The 26,861-nt window shown below is 39.9% G+C and overlaps 1 protein-coding gene across 2 annotated transcripts in view; it reads right to left on the minus strand.

Moving 5' to 3' along the window:
- ADAMTS17 (ADAM metallopeptidase with thrombospondin type 1 motif 17) overlaps positions 1-26,861 on the minus strand; it is a 166,376-nt gene that overhangs the window by 86,678 nt on the left and 52,837 nt on the right. For both annotated transcript variants that reach the window (XM_085234376.1, XM_085234375.1), the window contains exon 8: positions 17,119-17,224. In XM_085234376.1, coding sequence (XP_085090502.1) covers positions 17,119-17,224 — 106 coding nt within the window. The remainder of the gene's footprint in view (positions 1-17,118; positions 17,225-26,861) is intronic.

The following is a 26,861-nucleotide window of genomic DNA, read 5'->3' on the forward strand; positions in this document are numbered from 1 at the left end:
TTCAACGTTGCCTGCATTTCACTCCAAATATTCTACTCATATTGTTTCCACCAACCGAGAAAACTGTTCACATGCTAGTAAGAAAGTTCCTGCAGTATTCCTGCAATGCAAATAAGCCCGTGTTACTGAACTTGAGGAAGGGAAGACCTGAACACTATGAAGCAAGTCAGGTAAATTTGCTGGAAGTACTCCACAGGAAACTTTGCCTGTCTAAAAATGCCAGATTAGAAGGCCTCCTGTAGTCACACTGCAATTGTATTAACTTTTCTAATGGAAATAAGGCAGGTTTCCAAGGTTTCTGCCAGCTTGCCTGCCTTGTGACTGCCACACTGTTGAGGCTTGAACTTATGTCCCCTAGATTTCTGCTCTGACAAGGTTTCTATGGCATGGGAGTCAGCAGTGCATGCTCCCATTCTGGTAGGTTCTTGTTGTCAATTCAGCTGTCCCACATTAAAAAATAAAGTGGAAAAAACCCACACATCTTTCCAGCTTTCCAACCTGTTTCAGAATCCCTGATTTTACCTTTTCCATGGAAGGCTAGTTTATTTGAGAGTTCCTTAATTAAGAAATGTTTTAGCTTTCTGATTACTTGTTCATTGTAATTTATTAAAAATGGGATAACTTTGTTCACAAACAATGTGGGCAAGTTACTTATTAGTACATATCTGTCCTTAATTTTATTTTAAACCTGAGTTCATGAAAGATTCCTGCTCAGAAGAAATGCTGAGGCTAATATTCATTGCTCAGATTTGATTTTGCACGGGTGTTTGACACAAAAAGGACATAATTTCTAAGAAGACTGAGTCAGGACTCACGTCTCAGAGCTATTTACAGGCTTCTTGTGAAATTCTTTCTAGGTTTACTTGTGTGGAAATTGCTGCTTTTCTGAATCACTCGTGGTTTATTAGCAGAAATTCTTTAAGAAGTCGTAAGTGTAGAGAAATTGAGCCTGACATATCGGTATGAATCAACGTAGCCCTGCTAAGTCAGAAGAACCATGCTAGTTTATATTTGCTTGGGATCTGGCCTCAAGGTATATAAGCAACCTCTCTTGGTCCCTTGCTGATGAGTTTCTGTTAGAATAAAACCAGCAACACCTTTGGAGTCTGTTTTAATTGGCAGAGCAGAACTTTTCCCAGCATATACTTTACCTTACAGCGATTGACTTGAGGAAAAGATTAAATGACCTGCAGGACTAAGGCATACCTAGCATGCTAACACATTCTTTTCTGAAGTTCAAGGGTCTCTAGTGACATCAAAGGGACCATTTTTTCCTAAACACATAGTAAATGTAATCGATGCTAATTCGTTTCATTAATATGCTCCCCTGCTTTTAGCAGGGATAAATCAGACAGAGCATTATGTATTTGTACTAAACAACAACGCAAGTGGTGATTCAGTATTCTGCATTTTCTTTATGATCATCTAATCTTACCTGCTACTCAGAAGTTCACATGGAATTAGAAGCACATAATCAGTCTCTTGAAATATTTTGTCACGAGCAGTTCTATTCTCATACAAACGATCATGAAAACAGAGCCAATAACAATAGCTCTTAGATTAGAAAGTTAAAATGGCACTATATAACCTTGGAGACCTTCTGTGCTGCTCAGGTCATTAGAATCCCTTTTACCAAGGGTGGCAAACACATGCTGCATAATACCTTTTACATTGCAAAGCCAGCACAGCCATTAGAGATGAGCAGGACTCAGTTTCACTTTGTGCTCTTACTACCACAATCATTAAATCCATTCTATGCAGCTAAACGTTGGCCTTTGGTTCATCACATTCTCCCTCTCGTAGATAATGAGATTCCACACAGGCAAGCAAGAATGGCTGAGACTGTCAGCCATTCTTCATGTCAGCCATGTCTTCAGCATGGTCCCTTCATTGTTTATTTATTCAGAGTAAGCACAACGGGACTCTGGTTTCAGACTCCAGATTCTCTTCTAATATAAATAACACAACAATTATCAGTTGAAGACACAAGGTATCACTGATGGAGTCCCACAGCATATTTATTATTGATTACCATATGTGAGTCCAGAAACAAGCTGACTGACCTGAGCTCTGCCTGTTAACATAGTCATGACATGGCAAGCTTTATCCCGAGTCACTACAAGGCAACAAAACCAAATCTCTTTGAAGCTGCTTTTTGCAGAATGAACTTTGCTATGAATAAAAAATACCACGCAATCTCTCCATACTCTGGCCTCTCTGAAGCCTGTGCTCCCTTCCAGGACACTACTCTCTGTCAGAGTCTACACAGCAATTAGAATTGGGTCAGCATGCCAGAATTATACTCTGGGCCTGAGCTGGCCAGCTTCTTGTATAACTCTTTTTAGCTAAATGCAATTAAGACGTTTGTTTTCCCACAGCAATACTAAATAAATGCACTTGCTTTGTTTATTTTGGTCATTAGTAAAGCTTCTCCTCTAGACAGTAAATGTAACTAAACTGTTCTGTTTACCCTTGGTGCTTTTTCCAGTGTTTCCTGTTATTCTTTTAAAAGCCTGAGCCAAAGCCTACCAAAGCCTGTGGAAAGCCTTCAATGCACGGTGCATTGCACCTCCAAGTTCTTAGGCCATGTATACAAATCTTCATCAGAACCACTATGACTCTCAACAGGTTTCCTATTAAAAGCCCCACATCTGAGTTTAAGAATAGTGCCAAATGCTGAGGGAAACTGATTTAAAATACTCTAAGTTTTTTAAACAGCTGCACGTTTGTGGCTACAGTAACAGACCACTGAAAAACCCCCAAGGTTTATTGTCACGCACTCCCCTTCTGGTAGGGAGAGATTATAAAGTAGGGGGAAGACACAAGTTTGATGGAAAACATCATCAGCTGTAAAATAAATGCTTTTCTTCAAGCAGAAAGAGGCTGGCAAGGTAAATAATGAAGTATGATGAAGAAAAACCTTAAAAAAAAAAACCACCCAGGAAATACCATGAACTACTACTACTCCCTCTGTTTCAAATAAGCACTTCAGCTGGCTGTTAATAAGAGATTCTCCACAGCCTCTCTGCAAAAGCCAAACCTTTCCATTGGTCTTCACGGAGCTCAGGGTGAGTCAGATGCTGATTCACTTTAGAAATAGGCGGCAATCAGGGCTAGTAAAGCTACCCGAGGTGACCTGGCTGTCATTATAGCTGTTTGTTAAACTTGTGCACATACACAGTTGTTCTCCACACAATCAGCACTAATGCCTAAATCACCATTTCTCTGAAGGACAATGAAAGAGGATGATCAGCTGTCAACACAGAAAAGAGGAAAGCGGTCTGTCTCTGATGACTACAGGCAGTGTAATCCAAAAGAGTCTTTCTATATCTGAAGGACCAACTCACAAACTGCTCTCATAATGTAAGCTCAGCAAGACATTCAAAAGGAAGGGCTCCTTGGATCCACTTGTCTCATAGACCAACATGGACTCAAAGAATCGAGCAAAGGTCCTGCTACAGAAATGTAACAGATTGGCATAGGAGAAGGCAGGTTTTCGCATCCTTGGCTGATCCATGTTTGCTGGAAAGCATGCTTTCCCTACCTGTGTTTGTAACAGGAGGCTCTCAGTCCTTTTCTAAAGCATTCTGTTTTTGCAAAGCAGCAGTGCTGCAAGAGTTCTATGCAGTACCAAAGCTGTGTGTTACAGCAGGGTAGGTCACTACTGACTTTCTCAAGAGAGCACATGGGGAAAAGTCATTCCCTGTGACTCACTTTGTCCCAGCACATCCAGAGGTGATCTAGCATTAACCACAAATGGGGCAAATTTCTGTCTCTAAACCCCATGGTAGCAATTAATTGCACAGGGAGGGCAAACAGAACAGCATCCTCACTCAGTGTGAAAGGGAAAGAGGAACTGTAACTTAACCTGCTCTGGCATTTCAGTGTGGGCAGGATGAGAATACCAAATGGAAAGCCTGCAATTTACATGCTGTGGGCACAAGTCCCACTTTTATCCATATAGAGGACAAAATTCCTTCCCCTTCCCGCTTCCTATTGAGTCTCCATGAATTGTTGAGATAGGAATTTTATCTCTATACTGCATCCAATTTCAGCTACAAAGGAAGATGCTGACATGGAAGGTTATACAAGGTGCATGAGAACATTAAGCATGAATATTAAACACAAATCAATGTAGATCACTAAGCAGAGAATGTATGTCAACAGTTCTCAGCAGCTACTGACTTGGGCTGGATTTGAACCAACAACTTAGAAGTGGGAGACAGTATATCACATAATCAAGCCTGTGAGTCGTCCAGTCCCAAATCGAGTTCAATGTTAGGAATTTTTATTAACGTTTGAAATTGAAGCTGTGTCACTGGAAAGATGCCTACTTCTGAACTGGTTCAACATGTTTAACATTTCAATATAAAATGCTGATATCTTGCAAGTTATGAGGCTTCCAACCAGTTGAGAATAACAGGCAGAAGTGAGGCATAACAGAGGCACAGAGGAACAGAGTTGCTTATTAGAGCTGAAATTATGATAGGAGGTGCGATGCAACATGAGGACAGGAAGTTTAAAGTAAGATTGACCTAGGAAGGTGATGCATCTGTGAAGTAAATGAAGAGATGCAAAGACAGCCAGAGGAGTCAGAAGGGAGTCCAAGTGAGGCTTGGATGGAGGACAAACTAACAAATGCTGGGGAAACACGCTGGGGTGAGCTGTGCTGGGAAAGAGTCACTGAAATAGCTTGCATAACCTTCTTACACAAACAGAGGTCACTAGGTCCGTTGGCTTAATGGAAAACAGGCTTTTTCACCTTGTGCTTTTCAGACACAAACACAGTCATTTAAATATAACTGAACTATTTCAGAGGTACTCTGGTGAGCTGAGATGAAAAGGGGAAGACAACTCTACTTAAAGCATTTGAAGTAATCAAAGACATTTATTATGTACATAATGTTATCCACATGAGGATGGGTGCTATTGTTTTACTTATCAGAAGAGACAACATTTTAAGGGAGTCATGACTAACAGACTCTTATATCCATAAGCAAGTTTATTCTCTCTCTAATGATGAAGTAACCAGACATTTTCTATAGTTATCTACTCATCAAATAAACAAGAAGTCAACAACAGCAAGTGAGAACACTTGAATGCCTATGGTGAATAGCAGTGTGGAAAGCTGTGGTTTATTCAGCTGCATGACAGATCCAGCCCTATATGATATGGTTTTGATTTAAAAATAATTATTTCTTCTGCCATAGAATCTGTAAGGCAGCAAGTATGAGCTTGTGAAGCAAAGGACATACAGCACACACTAGAGACTAACATGGCAGACACAGGCCCATAGCATTCTGCTCACCCAAGCACTTCATCCGAAAGCCTGCTGCCCCACTGGTCCTGGATATTGGTAACAAAGCTGGCCTAACCCCACTGACATCAATGGCAGTCCTTCCAGTTGGTTTGGTGGAAGTTAGACCAGAGCCATGAAGATCAAGGTGAATCACCTTATGATTACTTCTCCAGAAATAACATCACTGGTCTACACTATTAACTACTTTTTCCAATAGACATCAGGTTTCTCTCGAGATTCCTTGGTGCCTGTTTTGCAGAGGGGCTGCTTCTCAGCAGGACAGGCAGTCTCGAGATATTCCAAGGCTTTTGGTAAGATGAAAGACTCCAGTTGCAATGCAACTGAACACTTACTATCTCAATGGTCTGCCTCTGTTGCATCTAATTTGTGGGATGTGGTCCTGACATAGCAATGATTTAATGTTTCTGGTAAGAATAATCAGCAGTGGGTAGTATACAAGGTAGCAGAAAAGGGAGCGCTCCAGCAAATGCAAAGTCCGAGGAGAAGCTGAATTTGATCAATATGTGCACAAATAAACTTGTTGGAAACTTCACATTGAAAAAACAGAATTATCTCAAAACTGCATTTCTTTCTCACCTTAACATCCGCTAAGGAGTTCAACATAAAACCTAAACCAAATCTCTGAGAGCTGCCAACCTGTTGTGAGAGCTGTCAGCAGTATGCATTTAGACACAGAAAGGAATGTGATTATGTAGCAGACAATTCAGTACCAGTACAATCTCTCAGAGCACAGCTGGGGTCCTGTCCTGTTCAGAATCTCATCTCTATGAAGGAAGACTTGTAAAGCAGCAAAGCAAGGTGTAACTTGCACTCATGAGGGGGTGAGCATGTAAAGACTTCAGCAGTCCTCTCCTCTACTACATATAGACTCAAATGGTCCAGTTTGATCATGCTAATGTAGAAAGGAAAACAGCTGAGCACGAGCAATGAACACGTAGGAAAGGCTTATGCAATGAATCCAATCATAAGAATACCATCCAGCATCATACAATGACTGCCCAGGGCTAAATGTGCTCTCTCTCTGCCTTTATATCCTCTGAAGAGGATCAGGAGCTCACCACACTTACAGTAACAGTTTCACAGTCTTTTATGAGGTCATGACAGTTCACAAAGATTTCCTACCCAGCCTTTCTTTTTGGCACTTTGGACCTCATCATCATCATCTTACAGCATGTACATTTCTACACCCTTTGCATCCCCAGAGGCCCACCCCATCTTCACAGCAGTCATTCAACCATATGATCTGTGTTTCTACTTCTTTTCCTTGCCAACAATGCACAGAGACAACAGCAGCACTACTAAGAATCACAGACTGTTAGAACAGCCTGAAGACTGTTGAAGGGGTGAACACTATGCAAAAACTACTCATCATACCGTACATCAAAGTGACTGCTGACTGGAAAGGCTGAATAATAAAGCTTCTCTCCAGCTACTTGCCATGATCACTGCTGAGCTGTGAACCTAAAGCAGGAATAAAGTTATTTGAGGGTCAAAGTGTAACATCTCCATGAAAAATATATATATTCAGCCATTCCCTTGGCCTCCACAAGATTTGACCCACTTCCTGGGCATGAAAAATGCACGTTCTCTCTCTCTCTCTCTCTCTCACACACACACTGTTCAGTCTGGTTTCAGAAAGGAGCACCATGAATGAAAAAGAACACAGCAGTGGATAGAGAAAGACTGCACATTTCTCTTTTTTTTTTTTTGGTAAGCAAAAGCTTCTGCACTCCATCTGCAGCTCCTTGTACGCAGAGAACACTCTGGTGCATCACAGCAGTAACATGCTGAAACATAACAGGCTGCTTGCTTTCAGCACTGCCAGGAAGTGGGTGAGAACAAAACCCCAGAAAATGTGACTTGCATTTCCTCAACAGATGACAAATAAATATAAAACGTAGGGTGTGAAAAAGACAAAACCCTGATACAGATGGGTGGGAGACTTGTTTGTATTCCATAGCGTACGAACAAGAGCTCAGTGAGAACAGCTGACAGGTTTGACCTTCAAGATGTTACCAACTTAAGAGGAATCTGCTGCATGTAATCACCTGAGCAAGCTTTCCTAAAACTTCTATGAAAACAGCGAAAGCCTCCAGTCAACTACATTAATTACTGAGAATAAAACCTGAACCAAGAGATGCAACATAAGACGCTCTTAAAAGAAAAATCTCCAGAGAAAGGAGAAACACTGAGCATATTTGTTAAATATGTGCAACACGAGTAACCACAGATGTCCCACACTACCCCACCAGGAAGCCACCCACTACTGAGCAATGGGGAAAAGGCAGCCTGAGGAACACACTGTTCTGTGGAATCAGGAATGCTGGCTGTCTTCCCCTGGGTTGGAGATGAATTCTGCATTCATGGAGGTGGGAATGGGGAGACGGCAAACATCAAAAGACAGAGGCATGAAGTAACTGCAATGTGCATAATTCTACCAGCACCAACTCTTCAAAAGTTGGTGAACCTAAGCCAGAGAAGCCAGAGGATACATGCTTCCAGGACAGTAGCAATCCTGTTCACAGGGAAAAGTTTTTTAGCCTTTCTTTTATTCTTTCTTTAGATGTAGGTCGCCAATCATTGTGGAGTTGCAGACCTAGTGCAAGAAACACATTCTATGAGATCTCACCCCAAGTCACCAACATGTCAGGTGAACGCAGGGGACGGTAAGAAAGCCATGTGTTTTCTTTTGCTTCCAGGAATGAAAAAAAGGAAATCTTTCTAGAAAAAAAAGTTGCACAGGGAACAAGTCTGCTCGTTCCAGTTATAACCCAACAATGGATCAGTTTGCAAGAGCCAAGACCCTTCTTTTGAAGGCACCTGACGATATTTTATTTTTCAGTTGTATCCTTGTCACAGCCATTCCCATCAACACGGGCAAGCTTCTACCCTTACCAGAAATTTTGTTTCTAATAATGCTCCCCTTATGCACAAGCTCTCTTAACTCTTGGGATTTTTCATGGTGGTGCTTCTGGGGGAAAAAAAAAAAAGCCATAATTATTGCATCATCTGGCCTTGACTGTTAAATGACTTAACAGTTCAGAACACTATGTTACTTGTCTCACTTGTTCCATCAGTGGGGAGACTTGATATCAAACAAGAACGCTGCAAATTATGGCTTGGTATCAAAGCCCTTTTGAAGTGATACGTTCAGAGCAATACTGAACTGGAATTCTTTGGGTAGTGGAGATGCTTGGTTGCAAACCTCAAGGAACATGAAACCGAGACTGCTTTCATATTGTAAAAGAACATCACATGAAGAAAGGTTAAAAAGGCAACTTGAAAAGAGATATTATTGCTCTGAATGACCTTGGCTTGAACGTGTTAATTTGAAAACAAATTACAGAAAAACATAAAACGCTTCTTACAGGAGTCTGTTCATCACATCCAGAGAAGGTGCACACAATAATGCATTTTACAAACTGGTAAGGTTTAAAATACTGTACAGTTTTCAGAATAAGTCTCCAAATGTGTACTGTAGCAATAAGGGAATAAAAAGAAAATATCAACAGACAGTAAGACATAAAATATATATACATATATATACAGTCGGTGGAGAAGATGACTTAAAAATTAACAGATGGGAGTTGATACTTCTGCACAAAGCAGAAGATAAGTAACTATTATAATACTCCTGTGGGAAAACCACGTTTTCCACATGCTTGTTCAGAGCTACTCAATGCAGGCAATCTGCATTTTTAGCCGAAGTCAAACAGCAATGATCACAGTGTCTCACAATGGATGCTAGACAAGAGTTCTGTCTTCTTGAGCTAATTCTACCACATGTCAAGCTGCAAGCAGTTCTAATTCAGATAAAAAATGTGTTAGGATGGAATTTACGCAATGAAAGGTGCTTTTGAGAGGAAGGAAGGAAACTGTGCTTTTTCCTCTTTTTTTGAAGTCTGAAGACTACCCAAAGCAGGAAACAAACTATTCATACAAAGCATTTTCTTATACTCCCTAGTTTTAATGTTTATAATTAAAATGAATATTAAAAAATATATATTGGAAGTTTGTCATTTTAGCAGTGATCTTCATAGTGATGCTGGTAAACAGCAAGCTGGCAGGAAGGGAGCCCGGCTGGCAGCAGGTGGAAAAGACAGGCAGGTTCTGGATTCTCATGGACAGGTGAGCACCAGCTGCCAGAGACTGGACATCAGAAATTTCTGAAATGTCAAACTGTCCCACACACAGATAACATCTGCCATGCAAAATAAGCATCGTGGTAGAATTTGGTGAAGGAAAGTAAATAAAAACACTCATTATTAAAAAGCTCAACATGCTAAGCTAATTAGAGCCGTGCGGAAGGAAACTTTTCAAACCAAGAAAATTCAGGGAGAACAAACCATTACACAGATCAGAGCAAACTTTTTTTCCTCTAATCTGTTCAACCCAAACAAGAACAAAAGCAAAAAATCTGAGAAAACTGCAGGGCTTCTTCTCCTTTAGAAAATGGGGTTCAAGCAATGATATACATGACAGAACTCCCTGTCGGCAATCAAAAGAGCCCAGCACCTTAGGAGGACTTTGAAATGGAAAGCAATCACTGGGAACAAAGGAATCCTGTTTATTTTGTTTGTCCAGTAACAACTTTGTGATGAATTTTAGTCTACAACACAACTGCAGTCAAAGAGGCAGCCAGTCTTGTTCCACTACAGTGCTGCCTTCCGCTGACATAACGGTAAAGGGAACCACATTTTTAGAAGCAACATCATTTCCATTGGCATTGCTGCTGCTGAGCTACGACAGAAGGCTTTTCCAATGACAGACTGGGATTTATCATCTTCCACAGAAATGCAGTCATTTTCACCTGGAACCTGTTGAACTCAGCAGGCCAGGCAGACAGCCTGGGTTACATGCTATTGGAACTCAGCTGCTAGTGGAAAAGTAAATACTTCAGCTAGATTGCTGCCTTGTTTAAGAACAAATGATTATTTGGTAAATGGAACTTGCAAACCTAATAATTCCTGTGTTTCTGTGCACTGTGGAGGTCATACAATGGGGGCTTGTACTCTTCCTGTGTTTTGGGTCACTGGGGCCACATGGCTGTTGCCAGCAAAGCCAGTAAAGTATGAAACCAGAATCCTAGTAGCAGGAAACATATAAAGGATTTGCCAAATCATTATAGCCCAGCTATTATACATGGCCTTGGCTTACTCAGCAGAATTACCCTTCAAAAAGAAAGACATAGCTGGCAAAGACACAAAGCTGTTGATAAAATGAAACTGTGTTGTCTGAGAGTTTCTAAATAACTGTTGTTTGCTTGTTCGGTGCAGTTTTATTAGGATAAGTAAAGCTGTACAAGATGCTCAAAAACAAAGAAATTAGTGGGTCTGTGACAGAACATTGCTTCACTACACAGACATCTTTCACAAAGCATAGAGTAAAACCATAGAAATCCTTGCCCAAAACCACACAAATGCTTGCCACAAGCATCCACACGGCAATTGGAGGTAGATGTTCCCATGCACAGTTCCAGTGTGGTTTACTCCAATACTATAAACAGACAATCAAACTCAGAAGATAACAAGACCAAGAAAATACACACGACAGAGGGAAGGTATCTCACCACTATGCTAGGATTATCAGGTTTATTAATTGCAGCTGCAAGTATCTTGCAGTTTTACACACAACTGAAATAAAACCAATCATATTATCCAGAGGCTAGCACACGATCAAACCTCACCATTTCTCATTCACAGTTGTATTTTTCTCTGTTTGATTTGCCCAGAATTTCCGTCTCCTTCAAATTCTACTCAGCTTCTACCAAATAACTTCACACCTTTAGCCCTGCACTAAAACTGATCATCCACGAGGATGCATGTATGATTCTGATCTCACTAAAACAACTTGCCCAGCCAAAGTTAACACAGCAGCAATATTCCACTTCTGGAATTCAATATGACAGAAGATATACAAACTAAGATAATTTATGGTAGGCACAGACACACGTTCTGTTTTGTGGTGCTCCACCTCGACCTCTTTCTCAACATCTCAAGTCAAGCCACCCATACCTGCAGAAGTTTCCACTGATTTCTTGTTATTTATTTACATGTGTTTAGATCTGTACCTGCCTTGGATCTCTGCTTCCTTGTGACAAACTCAGGATGCAGTTTTCAGAAAACTGTCATCAAGCTACTAATATTAAGCTTAGGTATACAATAACTTTCTTTCGGTCTCAGTGTGTTACTGAAGTGGAATAAGCATCCACTGACAATTTGGGTTGCATCTACTTATCTCTCAAAATCAGTGTGTTATGAAATAGTTATTTAGGCTTGATCATACTAATTCTGATGTATAAAGATACATTATGAATTAGACAGTGTTTCATTATGTCTGCTTGGAGCTGTGCAGAGAAGAGCAGTTTAACTGTGAAAATGTGCTTGTAATTATCTGTAGAAGAATGAAACCTGGGAGGAGGGGAATTAGGGAGCATGGGAACAGAGGGACATTCCACAACTGATTTACAACACAAATGGCAGAAAATAAAATTAGCAACTCCAGGGTGGGTACAGACTGCTGCCAGCATTTTTGGCCAGCCTCAGGGTATGTCTACACAGCAGTCAGTCTCTCCCAAGAATCCCAGGGCTGCAGTGTATGTACTGGAACAGCAATACTCAAGTGAGATTAAAATGGAGTGTGCTGGCACTAGCAGAATTTAGTTGAGACACTAACTGTCTGAAAGAAAGTGTGCAGCTACTCAGAATTCTCGGTGCAACAACACAGTTACTAGTACGTGAGCTTGTCAGAGTAAAGCTTGCATGGGATCAACTTCTGGTCCCCCATGGGATCCAACTGACCTTGATTTCTAACCCCTACAAGAGCAGACACGAGTTCCAGCACATTGTCTTCTGCAGCATGGTCAAAGCAGCCACAGTGACTTTTATAAAGGCACAGAAGAAATTGCATCACAGCTCCCACAAGACAGAATCCACACTCAAGCCACCAGCAATGCCATCAGAAGACATACACAGCCACAAGGGAGCCATCAAACAGCCACCATCCCTGAGCCATCAAGTAAATGGTACTAAGCTACAGAGCAATGAGATGAGCACCTCCTTGCTAGGTCTCTATGGTAGAACATACGTGGACAGGAGTGAGTAAGATATGCCTGTTGGCAGCTAGAGTCCTGGGCTACATGCTGAAGTACTATTCTGGAGGTCTTCAGCATCCATATGAAACTTTTCGATTCAAAAATGCATTATGATGAAATCTTTATGCATTGGAGGGAAGATGTTAATTTCCTGTTTGGTGCTTAGGAAGTATGCTTCTACACCTGCACCACGCTGACCTGGACTTGCCATTGCAAGTTGTCACAGGATTTTTTTCTGTACGTGTTTTGCATCAGCTGAAGACACGTTCAGCCTACAATATTTCATGTCCTGCCTTACAGCTGTTTCCATGACAGAATCTCCCTGCTGGTGCTGCACTGGAACAGCAAGATTTTTTAACAAGATTATTAGCATAAATATCAGGCTACAGAGGGAACATCCAGACACCATTCTTCCCTTACCTGCAACACCATTATTCTTTGAATAACCACAAAAGCCATGCTTAATTATGCAGCAAATAATTATGCACTTTAAAGTCACTTTAACCAAAATGCATCTATCGTTACTCACATCTACAGCAAACCATTGCTACGGTCAGAAACCTGATGGTTCAAAATTCTTCTCTTTGCCGATTCCAAATCCAGATCTCTTAGATTTGTGTACTAGAGGCATTTTTCTTTTTCTTTTTTGTTTAACCTTTGGACTCATTTTTGTCCTCATCTGTTTCAGCTTCAAGTCTGAGGCCGTGCAGTTTCAGCCTGCTGGCAACAGACTGCTTCTTGCTTATTGTTAGTTGATTTTGATTCACTTTCTTAAGGGCATCTGACACAGCATGGCTTCCAGCCATACCACCTCTGGCTGTGCTCTTACCATCTAGGCTGTGCCAGGTTCCTCTAGCTCATGAATGGGAATCTTCTCTCCCCACCCAAGTCTCCCTCCAGCCCACTACAGGAAAGCCAAGGCTGTTGAAATAAAAATAAAAAATAAAAAAAATCCAACAACAACAAAAAAAGCAAGGATGGCAACAAAGCTGGTATTGTCCTGAAAATCAACTGGCTACAGCCCACCCACTTCATTTAGGATAATAGATATAAGGATGAAGTCCAGTTTTTTGTTGGGGAAAAAACAAAACAAAACAAACTTATTTGCCTTCTTCTTTGAAGGACGTCTTGAAAATGGTAACAATGTCACTGCTGTAGGGCCAAAGAGAACCAGGGAGGTGAAAACAGCACTATTTTTCTAAGTGCCACAGTTGTTCAGGGTGGTCTTTGGGCTGTGAATCTCAGATTAACTTCATGGGGGATGAGAGAGGCACTATTCAGGATCTTCCTGGATGCAGTGGGCATTGGGCATTGGGCATTTTTAAATTCTTACTGATGTAGCTGCCCAACTAGTCTAAGGAAAGAGAAGAGTAAGAAAGTTTTCATCAAATTAAGCTGTTTTTAATTTGAAAACCTTGGAATTAAAGTTTTTAAAACTTCAGGGATCAGTATGATTACCATCTTTCCTTTTGTGTAGCTCAGAACACAGCAATAACTGGATAAAATCCAACTAATTGTGGTTACATTAAAGTGTGTTACTTTAAAAAAACATCTACTACTGACAATGCTGAATGAAGGAACAATGCTTGCTGAGGGTCCTGTCATATATGCTAAAAAGTCATGATTTGTAGCCTCGTCATATATTCAGAACTCTTTACCCTGTCTGCTGTGGTCTCATAACAGACAATTTCTCCTCCTAGGCTCTTTGTAAGGAGAACTGTATCTGATTACAAATGGATGCTCCTTTTGTGAACAAAATTCTCACTTCAGATTTAGGGACGTAAAAACAACAGGCAAAACTTATACCACTCATCCCAACATCAAGCACAGACTTCTACAGGGTAAGCCTGAAGATGAATTTTTATAGGACATATAAGCAACATCCTGACTGACCTATTTAATAATGTCTCCATGTTTTCAGTGCAGCTGTCTGTAACAGCGCTTTTGCAGAGTCCAAGTGACATTAGTGGTAGGTTAGGAACTTGATGCATCAATTAGTAATCTATTCACTTTTTCCAAAGTCTACATCAGAAACAATCTGTGAATGCCAAATTGAGCTTGTGATCTCCATGGACACTTGTTAGTCTTAGGGCAAAAAGTAATAAATCTCAGCTCTTCAACACTTCTAAAGAAGTCAGTCCTCAATAAATCTCACGATTATGGGTCTCCAAAACTTGTATTTTTGCCCACGTGGATGTAGATTTTGGTTGGATTATTTTTTTTTTTTTAATAAAATTTAAGAAAATTACATCTACTTTTCCTTGATTTTTCTTTTTAAAATTCAAGCTGATCTCAACTTCTCTGTCTCTGCAATGAGTTTCCTTACATCTCTCAATCACTTTAAACATTTCTACCACTTTGAAGGTAAAGTCAGCAAATGATCTTCATATTTGCACAAGACTTGCTGAAACAGGATTGCCCAGAGCACCCTGTAATGGTTCAAAACCAAGAGAAGAAGGAGAGGCCTGAAACTTAGTAAGATCAATGAAAAGATTGACTTCAAGGCTAGAAAGGCACCAGTAAATTGATCCATCTGAAATAACTAGCCAGGCCAATGGTAGATGACAGCATACAGGGCTGATTTTCATGCTCAGAGAGAGTGATGAGAGACGACAGCTTTTTTTTTTTTTTTCCTTTGACATAAATCATGATTTGATTATGCATGCACATGGATGGGCTTAATTAAGGGAAGAGTAGGAGAAGGACTCTCTAAGTCCCTCCAGCACCCTTTCTAATTTCTCCTGTTTGAGCCTGTGCTAGTCTCTTTTCTCTCAGTAAAGGGGCCCATGGTGCAGATCTGTTACAAAACGCAATCACTTCAGCCACTTGTCCCTCTTCACCTGCAACCTTTATTTAACCTTTCCATCTCCTCTCACAACAGCATCAATAACTCTGCTGAAGCCAAAGATTCTCTGCACAGGAGAGAACTCACTTGTCTAAATCCTCCAGCCCACATCATGCTCTGCTAACCTCTTTTTTTAGACATCTCATATGCACCACTTGAAATAGCTTTCTGTGATGGAGGAAAAAAAAGAAAAACAAAAGAGAAAGGCCTTACCACCAAGAGTGGTAACTCAGAAAAGAAAATAGAGTTTGCTACTCAGTGCACAGATGGAGAGTTGTATCCAAAAGCATTACATCCCTTATTTGTGTTGTGAATTTTTTGCAAGGCATTATTGGAAAACAGCTTGACAACTCTTCTGGGAAATTTGGCAAATGCTATGGCAGAGCAGCCTCAGCCTTTTACACAGCTGGATTTTCTGCAGCCCAAGTACTTTTTTTCCCCTCCTGCTCTTGGCCCATCCAAAGATGAGTGCTGAATTTCCCTTAACATTACCCACAGGTTAATTCATTATTAAGCTTAGGCTCAGTTTAACATCTTGGCACACTGTTCAAATAAAACCAAATCCTTCATTTCTGCTGAAACCACCTTTGGTTTGGCTCAGCTACCTTTGGTGTCACTGAATGGTGAACAGGCGATTCCTTTTCATCTTGTCAGTTCTGGTAGTAACATAGATATCCTCCATGCAACTCAGAAATACACTGCTGTAAAATAATTGTTTGTCATGCAGTGAGATTGATCAGGATCTGAACTTCATACATTGGCTGTGACTTAGCTGTCAATTATTTGTTTCTGCAGGAAAGGAAGATACAGTAGACACATTAATAGTATGTGTCCAGAAGGGTGCAGACAAAATTTCTGCATAGCTTCATACTAGACAAACAACAGCAGGATTTTTCTGCCTTCCATCCAGAGACACTAAAAAAAGGAGTATTTGAAAATGCCATAGGCACAGCCCTTACTCTGTGTAAATTTGTTCCTGGTCTAATTCTATACATTAATTACACAGTCTAACTGTGACACAGTGCAACCACACTGATGTCGATGGAAAGGGAAAAAAGTTCGTAAGCATTATGAGTAAGTGCACATTACATTCAGCTTGGAAAGCAGTGAATGTGAATGGTGACCTTTGGGTTAACTCATTAACTGCACTAAGACTATGTAGTAAATGACTCTTCCAGTCAGTTTGTTTTATTCTGTCCATGGAATATTTACAGGCAGCTTTAAGGTCTTCAAAGGCACTTGCAGAAAGTACTTGGTAATCTCATGGGAATTATCATATCCTTTGCTTTTTTTTTTTCTCCCTCCAGTGAAAGTGTGCTGGTCAGCTGTAATTGAGCTGATAAATCAAGTTATACAATTTATTTCTGTTGATCAAATAATAATGCCTAACAGTATTTCCAAAAAATGCTGATGTTTACAATTCAGTATCTGCACATTATTTCACTTGCAGAGGTCAAACTGTTACCAAAGTATTATTGAAACTCTTGTCAGATACCTGAACTTCAAAGAAAATTTTGCAGCTTCAAAGATGATAAGACTGATGTTGTTTTCCTGGACCTACTCTAGAGCATAATTTGCAGAATTTGTCTCTAACCATTACCATCAATCATTTAAGGGAAAGAGGCCTCTTCAAGCTATTAAAAATCATACTGTAGAGTGGAGAACAGGGGAATATCTAACAGGAAGTTTTATGTGTGCCAAAGAAGTACTTACACAAGTCTTCTAAAATTAAGTATCTATCTACCAGATTTATAAAATCATAATGAGCATGTCACACAAGAAACTTCATTTGTAAGCTTTTAAATGAAAGTAGCTTACAGTGGCATCGGTAAAGAAAGAAACTGAAATACAAATTCTTACTTGTGCCCAAGTTCATGTGCAATTGTAAATGCTAGATTGAGACCATTGTCTTCAGCAAGAACACACTTTCTCTTGGCACTGCAGACACCTCCCAGGTAAGCAATTCCTGCAACAGAAACAGAGAAAACATACCCATGAGAGTTGGTGAAACAACTCATGCACTGAAAACACACAGCAGTAATTCAGCAAAAATGATTAAAATATGTACTCAACATGGAAAGATATTAAGTAGCTTTCTCACAAAATCACCTACTTCGTCCATTGTCTTAGTGAGCAGTTGGTTCAGTGTTTTATTAGATGTAACAACAAGTTAAGCACAGTCACTCTCATTAGAAAATATTTCACTGCCCATGCAGACTCAAAAATTCACTGCAGCTTATCTATAAATGTCTGCTACTACCATGTTAGAATACAAATACAGTCTTAACAACTAATTGAATGGAATTGCCCTGATTTTCAGACTAATATTGATGAGAAGGAATAAAATCGTACAAGTTGAGACTCCTGAAAAGATGTTACAATTTCCCTTATTTTCATACCCACACAAAATAAGAGCGGCAAACTCAGAGAAGCTAGCAAACTCCTGATGGTGAGTCAGAAAGTCAACATAAGCTGCAGAAGTCTTCCATGACTTAGAGAAATTCATCCTGCAGACAGCTGTGCAGTATTCTCTGGGCCTGTTCGTGTGGGCACCAGAAGCACTTGTAGGTTCAAGTCAAAAAGGAATTTAGAAGTGACAGTAAGAGACTTCTGGTGTGGAAAAGCAATAATTTCCATATGACTTTCCTGCATCCAGACAATTCCCTGCAGCAACCATCACTGTACTTCTTGGAAATGTAGTAATTGCATCACAGGTAATTTGTTGATGAGATCTTGTTTCATCTGCCACCTAAAAACCAGAGTTAAGTCACAGGGAGTTTTGTGTAAGGATCAGAGACAGAGAAGAAGCATCCTTAGACTCCTGTACCTCAACTGGTAAATGGCCACACTTCAAAAGGCACACAAACACATCACGTATACGTACAAAACAACATTTCTAACTGGCATGCAGTAGCCATGTGCTGAGTTCATTCTGCTACCTCACATCTTTCTGCCACATTGCAGAAAGGGAAGTATGAAGACCTTTCACAAATGCCGTTTTTCAAAGGAAATCTATTTGCTTATATTAAAGAGAAAACAAGATGCATTTCCTGTTCTTACAGTGGGGTAGATAGGACTTATCTGCCTTTAGTGCAATATAGACATGAGCTCATTTCTTTTTTCTCTTAGAGCTGACAAAGTTGTATTTATCAAGGTGCAAATGGTTTAAAACTTTATGTCTGGAAGAACTCCAGTTCTGTTTTTATGAGTTTTAACAACAATATGGACAGGGATATTTATTGCTAGGGGAATTCTGGACAGAAAGAAGAGATGGGCAATAGCCTTTTAGTTCAGCATTAGCAGTAAAGAGTGAAGGCAGCACAAAAATTAGGCATTAATGTTTGCTTATATTAGAACTGATAACTGTGGAAGGCCACATTCATACAAGATGCAAAAAATAACATCAAGCTTTAATTTCTTAACGACAGAAGGCTGGACTTGCTCTCACATTAGTTCTAAGGATGTCAGGGAATCACTCAGGAAGTAATATGTTACCTTGTAAAAGAAATTGCAACCTCACTCCCAACACCTGATGAACCAATGAAGTGGTCACAGAATGTCAGCTGTTGGTGCCTGAAGTGCATCTTGAGCTATGAACATACCTCCTCTTTCTTTTAAAGATCACAAAACATTCATAGTTTATTCTGAAAGGGAAGTAGATATTTCTCCTGATTTTTATCTGCTAGTCCCGACCACAGCAGGATTCTGACTGAAAGTGCTGTTTCTCTTACTAATCCTGATTATATCATCATCTTCCATTTAACCACTGCCAGTATGTCACTCAATTGTATTTAACCATGCATGAATATAAGTGAGGAGTAACAAAGCAATATTGCACATCAAGCTCAGTGGTCAGTCAGACAAGCCAATTTAATTCGAAATGATTCATGCTTTCTTTCTGATAAACTTCAAAATCAGACATATTCCATGTTTGATGGCACTTGGAAATGAAAGGCAGTAATGTTTCCACGCTTGAGATACGCAGTGTAGCAAATTAAGAGTACAGGCAATATATTAAAAATGGTTAAATATAAATTAAAATTTCAAATACGCCACAAAGGCTTCAAGCAATGATTCTTTTCAAGTCTCTGTTTAGCTGTTCTAATCCCCACTGAAACTGACTGGCAGAAATACTGTGTCGTGCTAAAAATCTCATTGCTCAGTGGTGGAAAAGTAACTTGGACTTGTACATTCATCAGTGGCTGAAAAAGAAGTAAACTGTGACTCACATACTCATAACCCCCTCATTTTTATTAGCTGGTTTCAGTGTTCTGAGCAGCCAATTTCTAATATCTGCAATGAACAATTTCAAAATCTAGACATCTAAATTTAGCTTATTATAACCAATATTAAAGATATTTGTTGCAGCAAAGCCTAGTGGTCAGACAACATAGGAACAGAAATGTGCTGGGGTAAGAAACTTCTAGAATGGCAGATGGCAGAAAACTTTGCTGAAGCTGATCTCAGTAGGAAATCCAGCTTCTAAACTGAGAGCTTATTAATAAGAGTAATGCTGTCACAAGCTGGCTATAACAAGTTGTTACAGCATTATGCTTGCCTCAAACTTTTTGAAATACATATTTTGTTTCAAAGTAATTCCAAGAATTATACATTTTTTTAACTAATATTTTACCATAAATGCTTTCATTAGAACACAAACAAGCACTCTACTCACCTGCAAACATAACACAGTTCTCTAGTAAATACATTCAAACCACTAAGATCAATGAAATGGTTTTGTGACCCAGTACAGTGATCTATATAACTGATATGCAGAGAAGAACACACCTTTACATGGTAATGATAGTAGTCAAATGCCTGAGTAGATGCATTGATATGATTTATTTTCTTCATTGGAATGAATGGAAATTCAATAACTTTCACGTATTCAGATATGCTCATGAAAATCCTGACATGTTGCTATCTACCTACCTAAGAGAAACTTCTTCTCACTTTGATTTTCTTCTGGCCCTGCCTACGAAGCAGGTGCTTGAAAATTAAAAAAAAAAAAAAAGAAAAAAGAAAAAAAGGAAGAAAGTTGAACTGATTTATTTATTAAACTTACAGTGTGTTCATGCAAATATATAAACAGTGGCTCTCCTTGGGACCATATCTTTCCAAATACACCACTGACTGGCAGCAATTATCAAAAATCTATTTTTAATATTAAAAGAGGTCAAGCAGGTGCATCAGTGGGAGAGGAAAGGAAAGCCAGTTACTATTTTTACTTTTACTAAGTGTGAGGGTTTTTTCCTGTCTCCCATGAGAAATTGCATAATTACTGTCCATAACTTCTGTACTTCAGTTTGAACATTCAAAGCTATCTGCACTTCTACAGCAAACCTTAGGACACAGACAACTGTGTAAACTCAGATTTATCCAAGAAGTTGTCATGTATAAACAGTTTGCAGCTGTTGGCCCTTCTGCCAGCTAATAAGCCCTCTGCTAGTACTATCTCTAGGGGGAATGATTACATATATCCTACCAGCTCAGCTAGGCATTAGTATATTACATACTTGCCACAGTGATAGCCAAAGCTTGAAGAAGACAAGTTCTGAAGCATGGCTTCACATTTCATCCTATTCAAAACACCTGGGACTTCCTTTAGACATCTGTGGAATATTCACTCAGCAAGTGGCTTATCCAGGTACTCCAGCTTTCAACCCTCTAATGTCTTGTTTTCATTGCACTTCTAATACGTTAATCTTTTCTTTTGCCAGCCACCTCTGGATATAGAACTTTTACTTGATTAAAACTTGGCTAGCTTTCCTCTTCTCAATATATTTGCTGTTGGGAAGAGAGCCAAACTTGAAGTCCTGAAGTCTGCTTGGCACAGATGAAGACTCGCTGTATATCCATATGCACAGAGCAAAACCCCATTCCCCACCATTACAAATCTGATGTTGAACTGATGTTTTTCTCATCTTCTCACAACTCTCCTCTTTGTGCAGCTCACACACTGCCATCACTTACACTCCCATAGCCTTTCTGAACATCCTACAGGAGTAAAATCAGAAAATCCTACAAATCATTCACACTGCCTTTCCGTTCTATTGCAATAATACGTCTGACAGAGGAGTACTGCTTGTATTTTCACATCAAGTCAGTCACCAAAGGAATCTTTCAGTGCTTGCAACATTTAAAAATGAAAAACACTTTCTATGATGCCTACCTATGAAAAAAAACAACAGAGGAAGAACCTATTAAGCTCCCTCCAACACATTATCTGTTCTACAGCTGAATAAACAGAGGTCCTAAGAAGGCAGAGGTATCCAAGTGAAAAACAACAGTATCTATAGAAGGAGCCTCTCCAGCTTGTACTCCAGATTCTAAGATTATTACCATTGCTGTCCTACAGAGCCTCCAGCTCCAAGTTTGGTTTTCAGGTATCATCCAGAAGAAGCTAACAGCGTGAGATGTTCCTTCATTTTATGTGCTAATTCAAGGCCGGATATGCAATTTTAGTGGCACAGACTAATTTGGCGTAGTGCTTGATAGCCATCTGGATGCCAATTTCTGTTAATCCTGCAGTAAAAGCATGGTTTCCATTAAAGTTTAACATTAATGTATGGAAACTGTTTTGCTTTGCAATATTTCTCATTGTCACTGCATTTAATGAAAACCACACTGGAAGCAATGCAGTCACTGCCAATCACCAGTAAAGGAATTACAAAATCCAAAGCACAGGAGGCAGCTACAGTCAGGTAGGAAAACAAGGTAACAACCAACGTTATTAAGCATTTTTAGAGAAGAGTTTCTGCTGCCAAGGACCATGCAATATAACTTATCCCTAGGCACTGCTAGAAATCAACTACAGCTTCAACAGCTTCAGAGGCCTCTCTATAAGGATGCCTCCAGCCTTAGAGAGAACTGAAAACATAAAATAAGCTGAATCTCGGCGTGTCAGAGAAAGAAGTCTGTACTGACAGCTTCAAACAACTTGCTGCAAATTCATCACCACAAAAGCCTCTTCTTATTTTGGGGAAACCACCTTAACTTGAATTTCAGCACAACCTCTATAAAACTCTGCCTCTTGCCTCCAAACCAGCATATCTGCAGAGATGTAGCACGCTTTCTCAGAACACAAAGTACTCTGTGGCTAAAAAACTTCCCTATGAGACTGACTGATGTCATGTAGTGAGCCAATAAAATCTTTTCCTGGTAACTCTGAAGACACTGTCACTTTCAGTATACACAACTGCTGTTGCAAACCCAAAAGCCAAGTAAGGAAAATAAATAGCTAAACAACATATAGTTACTTTCTGAATACTTTGATTTTCAATACACACACCCTGAAAGACTAACAAATACAATCTCTCCCTTATATTTATAATGCAAGCTGTGGGTATAATTCAGATGGTTCTACAGTTGGTAATATACTCCTCAGAACAGAAGGTCCCAGTAGTACAAATGAATGAAGTGCACATTAGCTTTCACAGTGGATACTTTTTGGATAATGGGAATCTTTACCAAACTTACTGTGATGGCACCCATTGTTTTACCAGCCCCTGGGTTGCATTTCAATTGACCAGGACTAACTGTAAGAGCCAGATTCAACCACACACTTTAGTTTTCTTGTGATGGCTACCTGTAGATATACCCAAATGTAAGTCACGGCACTTCTGAAGCCCAGCACAGCTTCCCAGGGGGCACTTTTAGTGTGGGCTGAACTCCTTGCAGGAATGTGCTCCACCTATTTTCAAACAGATAAGCTCACATCTAGTTGGGGTTTGTCTACATGCTCTTTCTGTAACTTGTACCATACCACAACTTCTGACAACAAAGCCTTGGTGCAGGTAAACATCTTAATGTCAGTAGATCTCCAAAGGCGGCAAATAATTAGTGCTGAAAGAAGCACTTCTGCTATCATCTGTTCCTCCTTGTTTAATTACCCTGCAGGACAGCAATTAATGGAACAGGAGCAATCTCTTCTCCAGCATGGCCAACTTTCAACTTTAGCTTTCAATGTTTCTGCAGGGCTTTTGTGTTTCCCAGGAACCCTCTTGTGGCTTCCTAAGTACAAAGGATGAGTCATTTATCTGCTCCTTTACTGATTAGCCCACACACAGACACTCCCCACGATGTCAAGAGCCTTATTCTAATGCCACTGGCATTGAATTTACACTGTGCTAATTCACTGATTTCAGTAGTCTCTTCAAGGGGCTGCCCCTGCAAAAACCCTAGAGATCAGCCTTCTTACGATTTCAGGAATAAATGTCCTCCCCTAAGTCCACAACATGCGACTCAAAAGCGTATTCTGAACTCAGGAAATGGCTCTACTTACTTAAGCACACAGTTTACACCTAGAAGTCAGTTCAGTAAGCCTGGATCTGTTTTCCTACACGTCTTCGGCCTTTCAACTTTTAACCATACCAGTAGTATATTGTGCATATTCTTTCTCACAGACTCCTGCATCGCAAATATCCTCCTTTCAGATTGAAGGAAAAGATTGAGTAAAAATGCTAGAAGGCTCCTTCAGGAGCGTGGCAGAAAAACCTAACCTCTGACACTGCTAGTAGCACGTTGGTTCAGATACCAAACTAAATGAGGTGGAGAGCTGACACAGTCTAACATCTTTTTGGCCTACAGGAGGCCCTAACAAAAGCTACAAAAACAGACCAGACAATCAATGCTTCATTGTGCCAGTAAAGACCAGATAACCTTCAGAACCTCCCTCCCCCTGCAAGTTTGGCATGGGCATCTTTGAAAACAACGTTCCCTTCCAATGGCTTGGTTCCATCAATGGTTTGTGATTACAAATGTAAACATTCACCTTAATGACTGCAGCTGAAAAGAGGTACACTGTTCACAGGAATGCAAGGAAAGCTGGAAATAAGCATAGTGGTTAGTCTCATAGAACAGATATCCATCATGAGGTATAAAGGTACCACTGATCTTGTCTTGGAGCAAGGGAATGCATGACACAACCATTTGAATTTATTCCTAGTACTAATTTTTCTGCTTTTCACAATAAAATACTAGGATCTAAGACTTCAGCAAGGAAGATAAAAAGAAAGATCCTTTTTTATTTGCCATCTGCTCTTCGTTCAGCTTGACATCTTATAACCCATTAACATTACTCCTCTCTTTCAACAAACCACTGCTTCCTCAGATGACAGCAGATTAATAAATCCTCTTCATCCAACCTGACAAGAGGAGTTACTTTATTAACTGGAGTATCGGAAGCAGGGTATCATCTATGTGTTTACTCTACTTTGATATGCTAACCGCCACATTCCAAAGAGCTTCTCCCACACACTCCCCAGTGACTGGAGCCCAGGCTGTTGATGAATGCAAATCTCTAGCAGGCAAAATACACTGGTTTTTTTTTTTTTTTTTTGCACTCCTGTTTCTATAATTTAATATAAGGTTGTGGATATTTTGCCCAAATCGAACGACCATTCCCAAAAGCAGATTCTCAAACCCAGGCAACTAATTCACCATCTGTTCATAGGCATCATTACACTGTGCTGAAAGCCTGCATGTTCATGCACACATGTGGAAATACATAGGCTTAATTATCCAAAGTAAGATAAATTACAACAGCTGTACTCCTGTTAAGAGAAAAGTCAAGAGAGGAGTTAGCCAGGTGGATCTGAAAGGACTCTAGATGGGGAGGAATTGATGGACTGGATGAGTCAACAAAGAGTGCTGGAAAACATACAGAGCCTAGCATAATTCTAACTGAGCGAACAAGACAGACAGATTAAGAAAAGAAAGGAGATGATGACAAATGTAGCAAATAGAGATAACAATTTTCTAGAAGTCTTCAAGAAACATGACTTTGATCTCACAAGCAACACTGAACTACTTTTGTGGGAGGCTGGGGTCAAGGAGGACAAGAGATAAGATCAAAAGGGAAGATAAGCTCTCAGAACTTTTGTGGATGCTTAAATGTTGGAGGGAAATGGATCTACAGTCCCAGGTCAGATGTATCCGGCATAAGAGCTGCCTTGAGAAAAGGTAGGAGCCAGTCTGCAAGAAGGCTGAGAAGGACATGGAAATAAGGGAGGGAGGCCTCTGCCTTTGCATGTGAAAAGAAGTGACATTTAAAATAAGGAAAGATAATTGAACTGATAAGAAAGCAAGCAACGGATATCAGTGGAATAAGCTGCATCTTTCAAGAAATAAATAAGTAACTGAAAGGAAAAAAAACAAACAACATTTGCCATCAGAAAGCAAAGTGCTTAAGGGAGACCGTAGTGCATGATCATCACTCTGCCACACATATACCAGTATCAGCTTATTAATATCCATCCTGTCTCACAGGGAACTTCTCATCTGAAGGTAATGATCTTATAAGAAATTAAAAAAAGAATCCTGGCATTACCTGTAGTAGCTGCAACTTTGCAAACTGCATAGAGTTTCAAAATCCTACACTGGTTGTTTTCACAATGCTTTTCCAGTTCCGTGACTTCTAGTTTTGAATCTGACAGTTCATTCCTACAACTCATCTGAGCCATCTGCTTCAACAAAGGGCCTGAATTTAGACAGAATGAAGGGGAATGGAAAAAAAAGATCAAGTCAGAGCTTTTATTGAGACTGCAAAACAGAGAGGAACATGGAATCCAGCAGCAGGGATCCTGGAGTCTTCAAATACCACAGCATCTCCTTTCCAGAATGAAGAGACAAGGTCAGACTTGGAAATATATCAGAAAAAATATTTGGAGTCTCTGTACCAAACAGCATCTGATTTAAGAGCTAATAGTCAGGATCCAGCATTCAGTTCCAGTTGTTCTTTCTCATAATTGCAAACAATAAGAAACTCATGATTCTATTCAAATAAATTAAAATATACTTTTAAAAGTTTCAAAAGCTTTCCTGAGCCACACAACTTTGCCATCTTGCCATCATGTTGGTCAGAAGGTGGATTAATCGGCAAGGATGAGTCCTGCAATCTCTTAAACAACATTCAGCAATGTGTGACAAGCGCTGTTTCCATGTCTGGAGAGTTTCAGCACAGTCTGCTGAACCAGGCAATTTTGAAGATGGCTGAACACCTGTGTTGCTGATGAATGGCATTCTTCCACAGCTCTCAATTAAATTCTTTCCATGTTCTTAAAGAATGACTAAGCAATTGTTGCTCTCGAAAAGTGAATGAATCTATACTTTCGAAACATGTTAACATTTAAAGTGTATTTTATTTTTAGGCACCGTATGCGTGTCAAGCTGTTCTCTTGGCAAAATAAGAGCAGCTCAGGCGACTAGCAGAGCCAGCCAGCAGAATGGGATGATTCACAGTAATCAAACTTTGAACAGATGCTTTTCCAAATTGCTTCTGTGATACTTCTCAATTACAGCTCCTACATCCTGACTTACAGAGTTATCTAAGCTCTTGGCTTCTTTGTCAAACTGCCAGCCAACACATGCACTGATAAGCTTATTTAAGACAGAAGGGCTGAACGAAGAACTGTTAATTCTTTGCCGAGTGCTGATTTAACCTCATAGCCTGCTTGATCTGAGAAACCTGCAAAATCCAGAGTTTGTGTCTGATAATGTTAATAGGGTTGAATTACTCTGTTGAAGTGAGAACTTAGGCTGAAAAACCTGTACCACACTAAAGATTGAAGCTTGTCTTTAATTCCTCAGCATTGTTACCTCTG

Source organism: Meleagris gallopavo, chromosome 12 (assembly GCF_905368555.1).
Source record: "Meleagris gallopavo chromosome 12, MGAL_WU_HG_1.1, whole genome shotgun sequence".
Taxonomy (NCBI): Eukaryota; Metazoa; Chordata; class Aves; order Galliformes; family Phasianidae; genus Meleagris; species Meleagris gallopavo.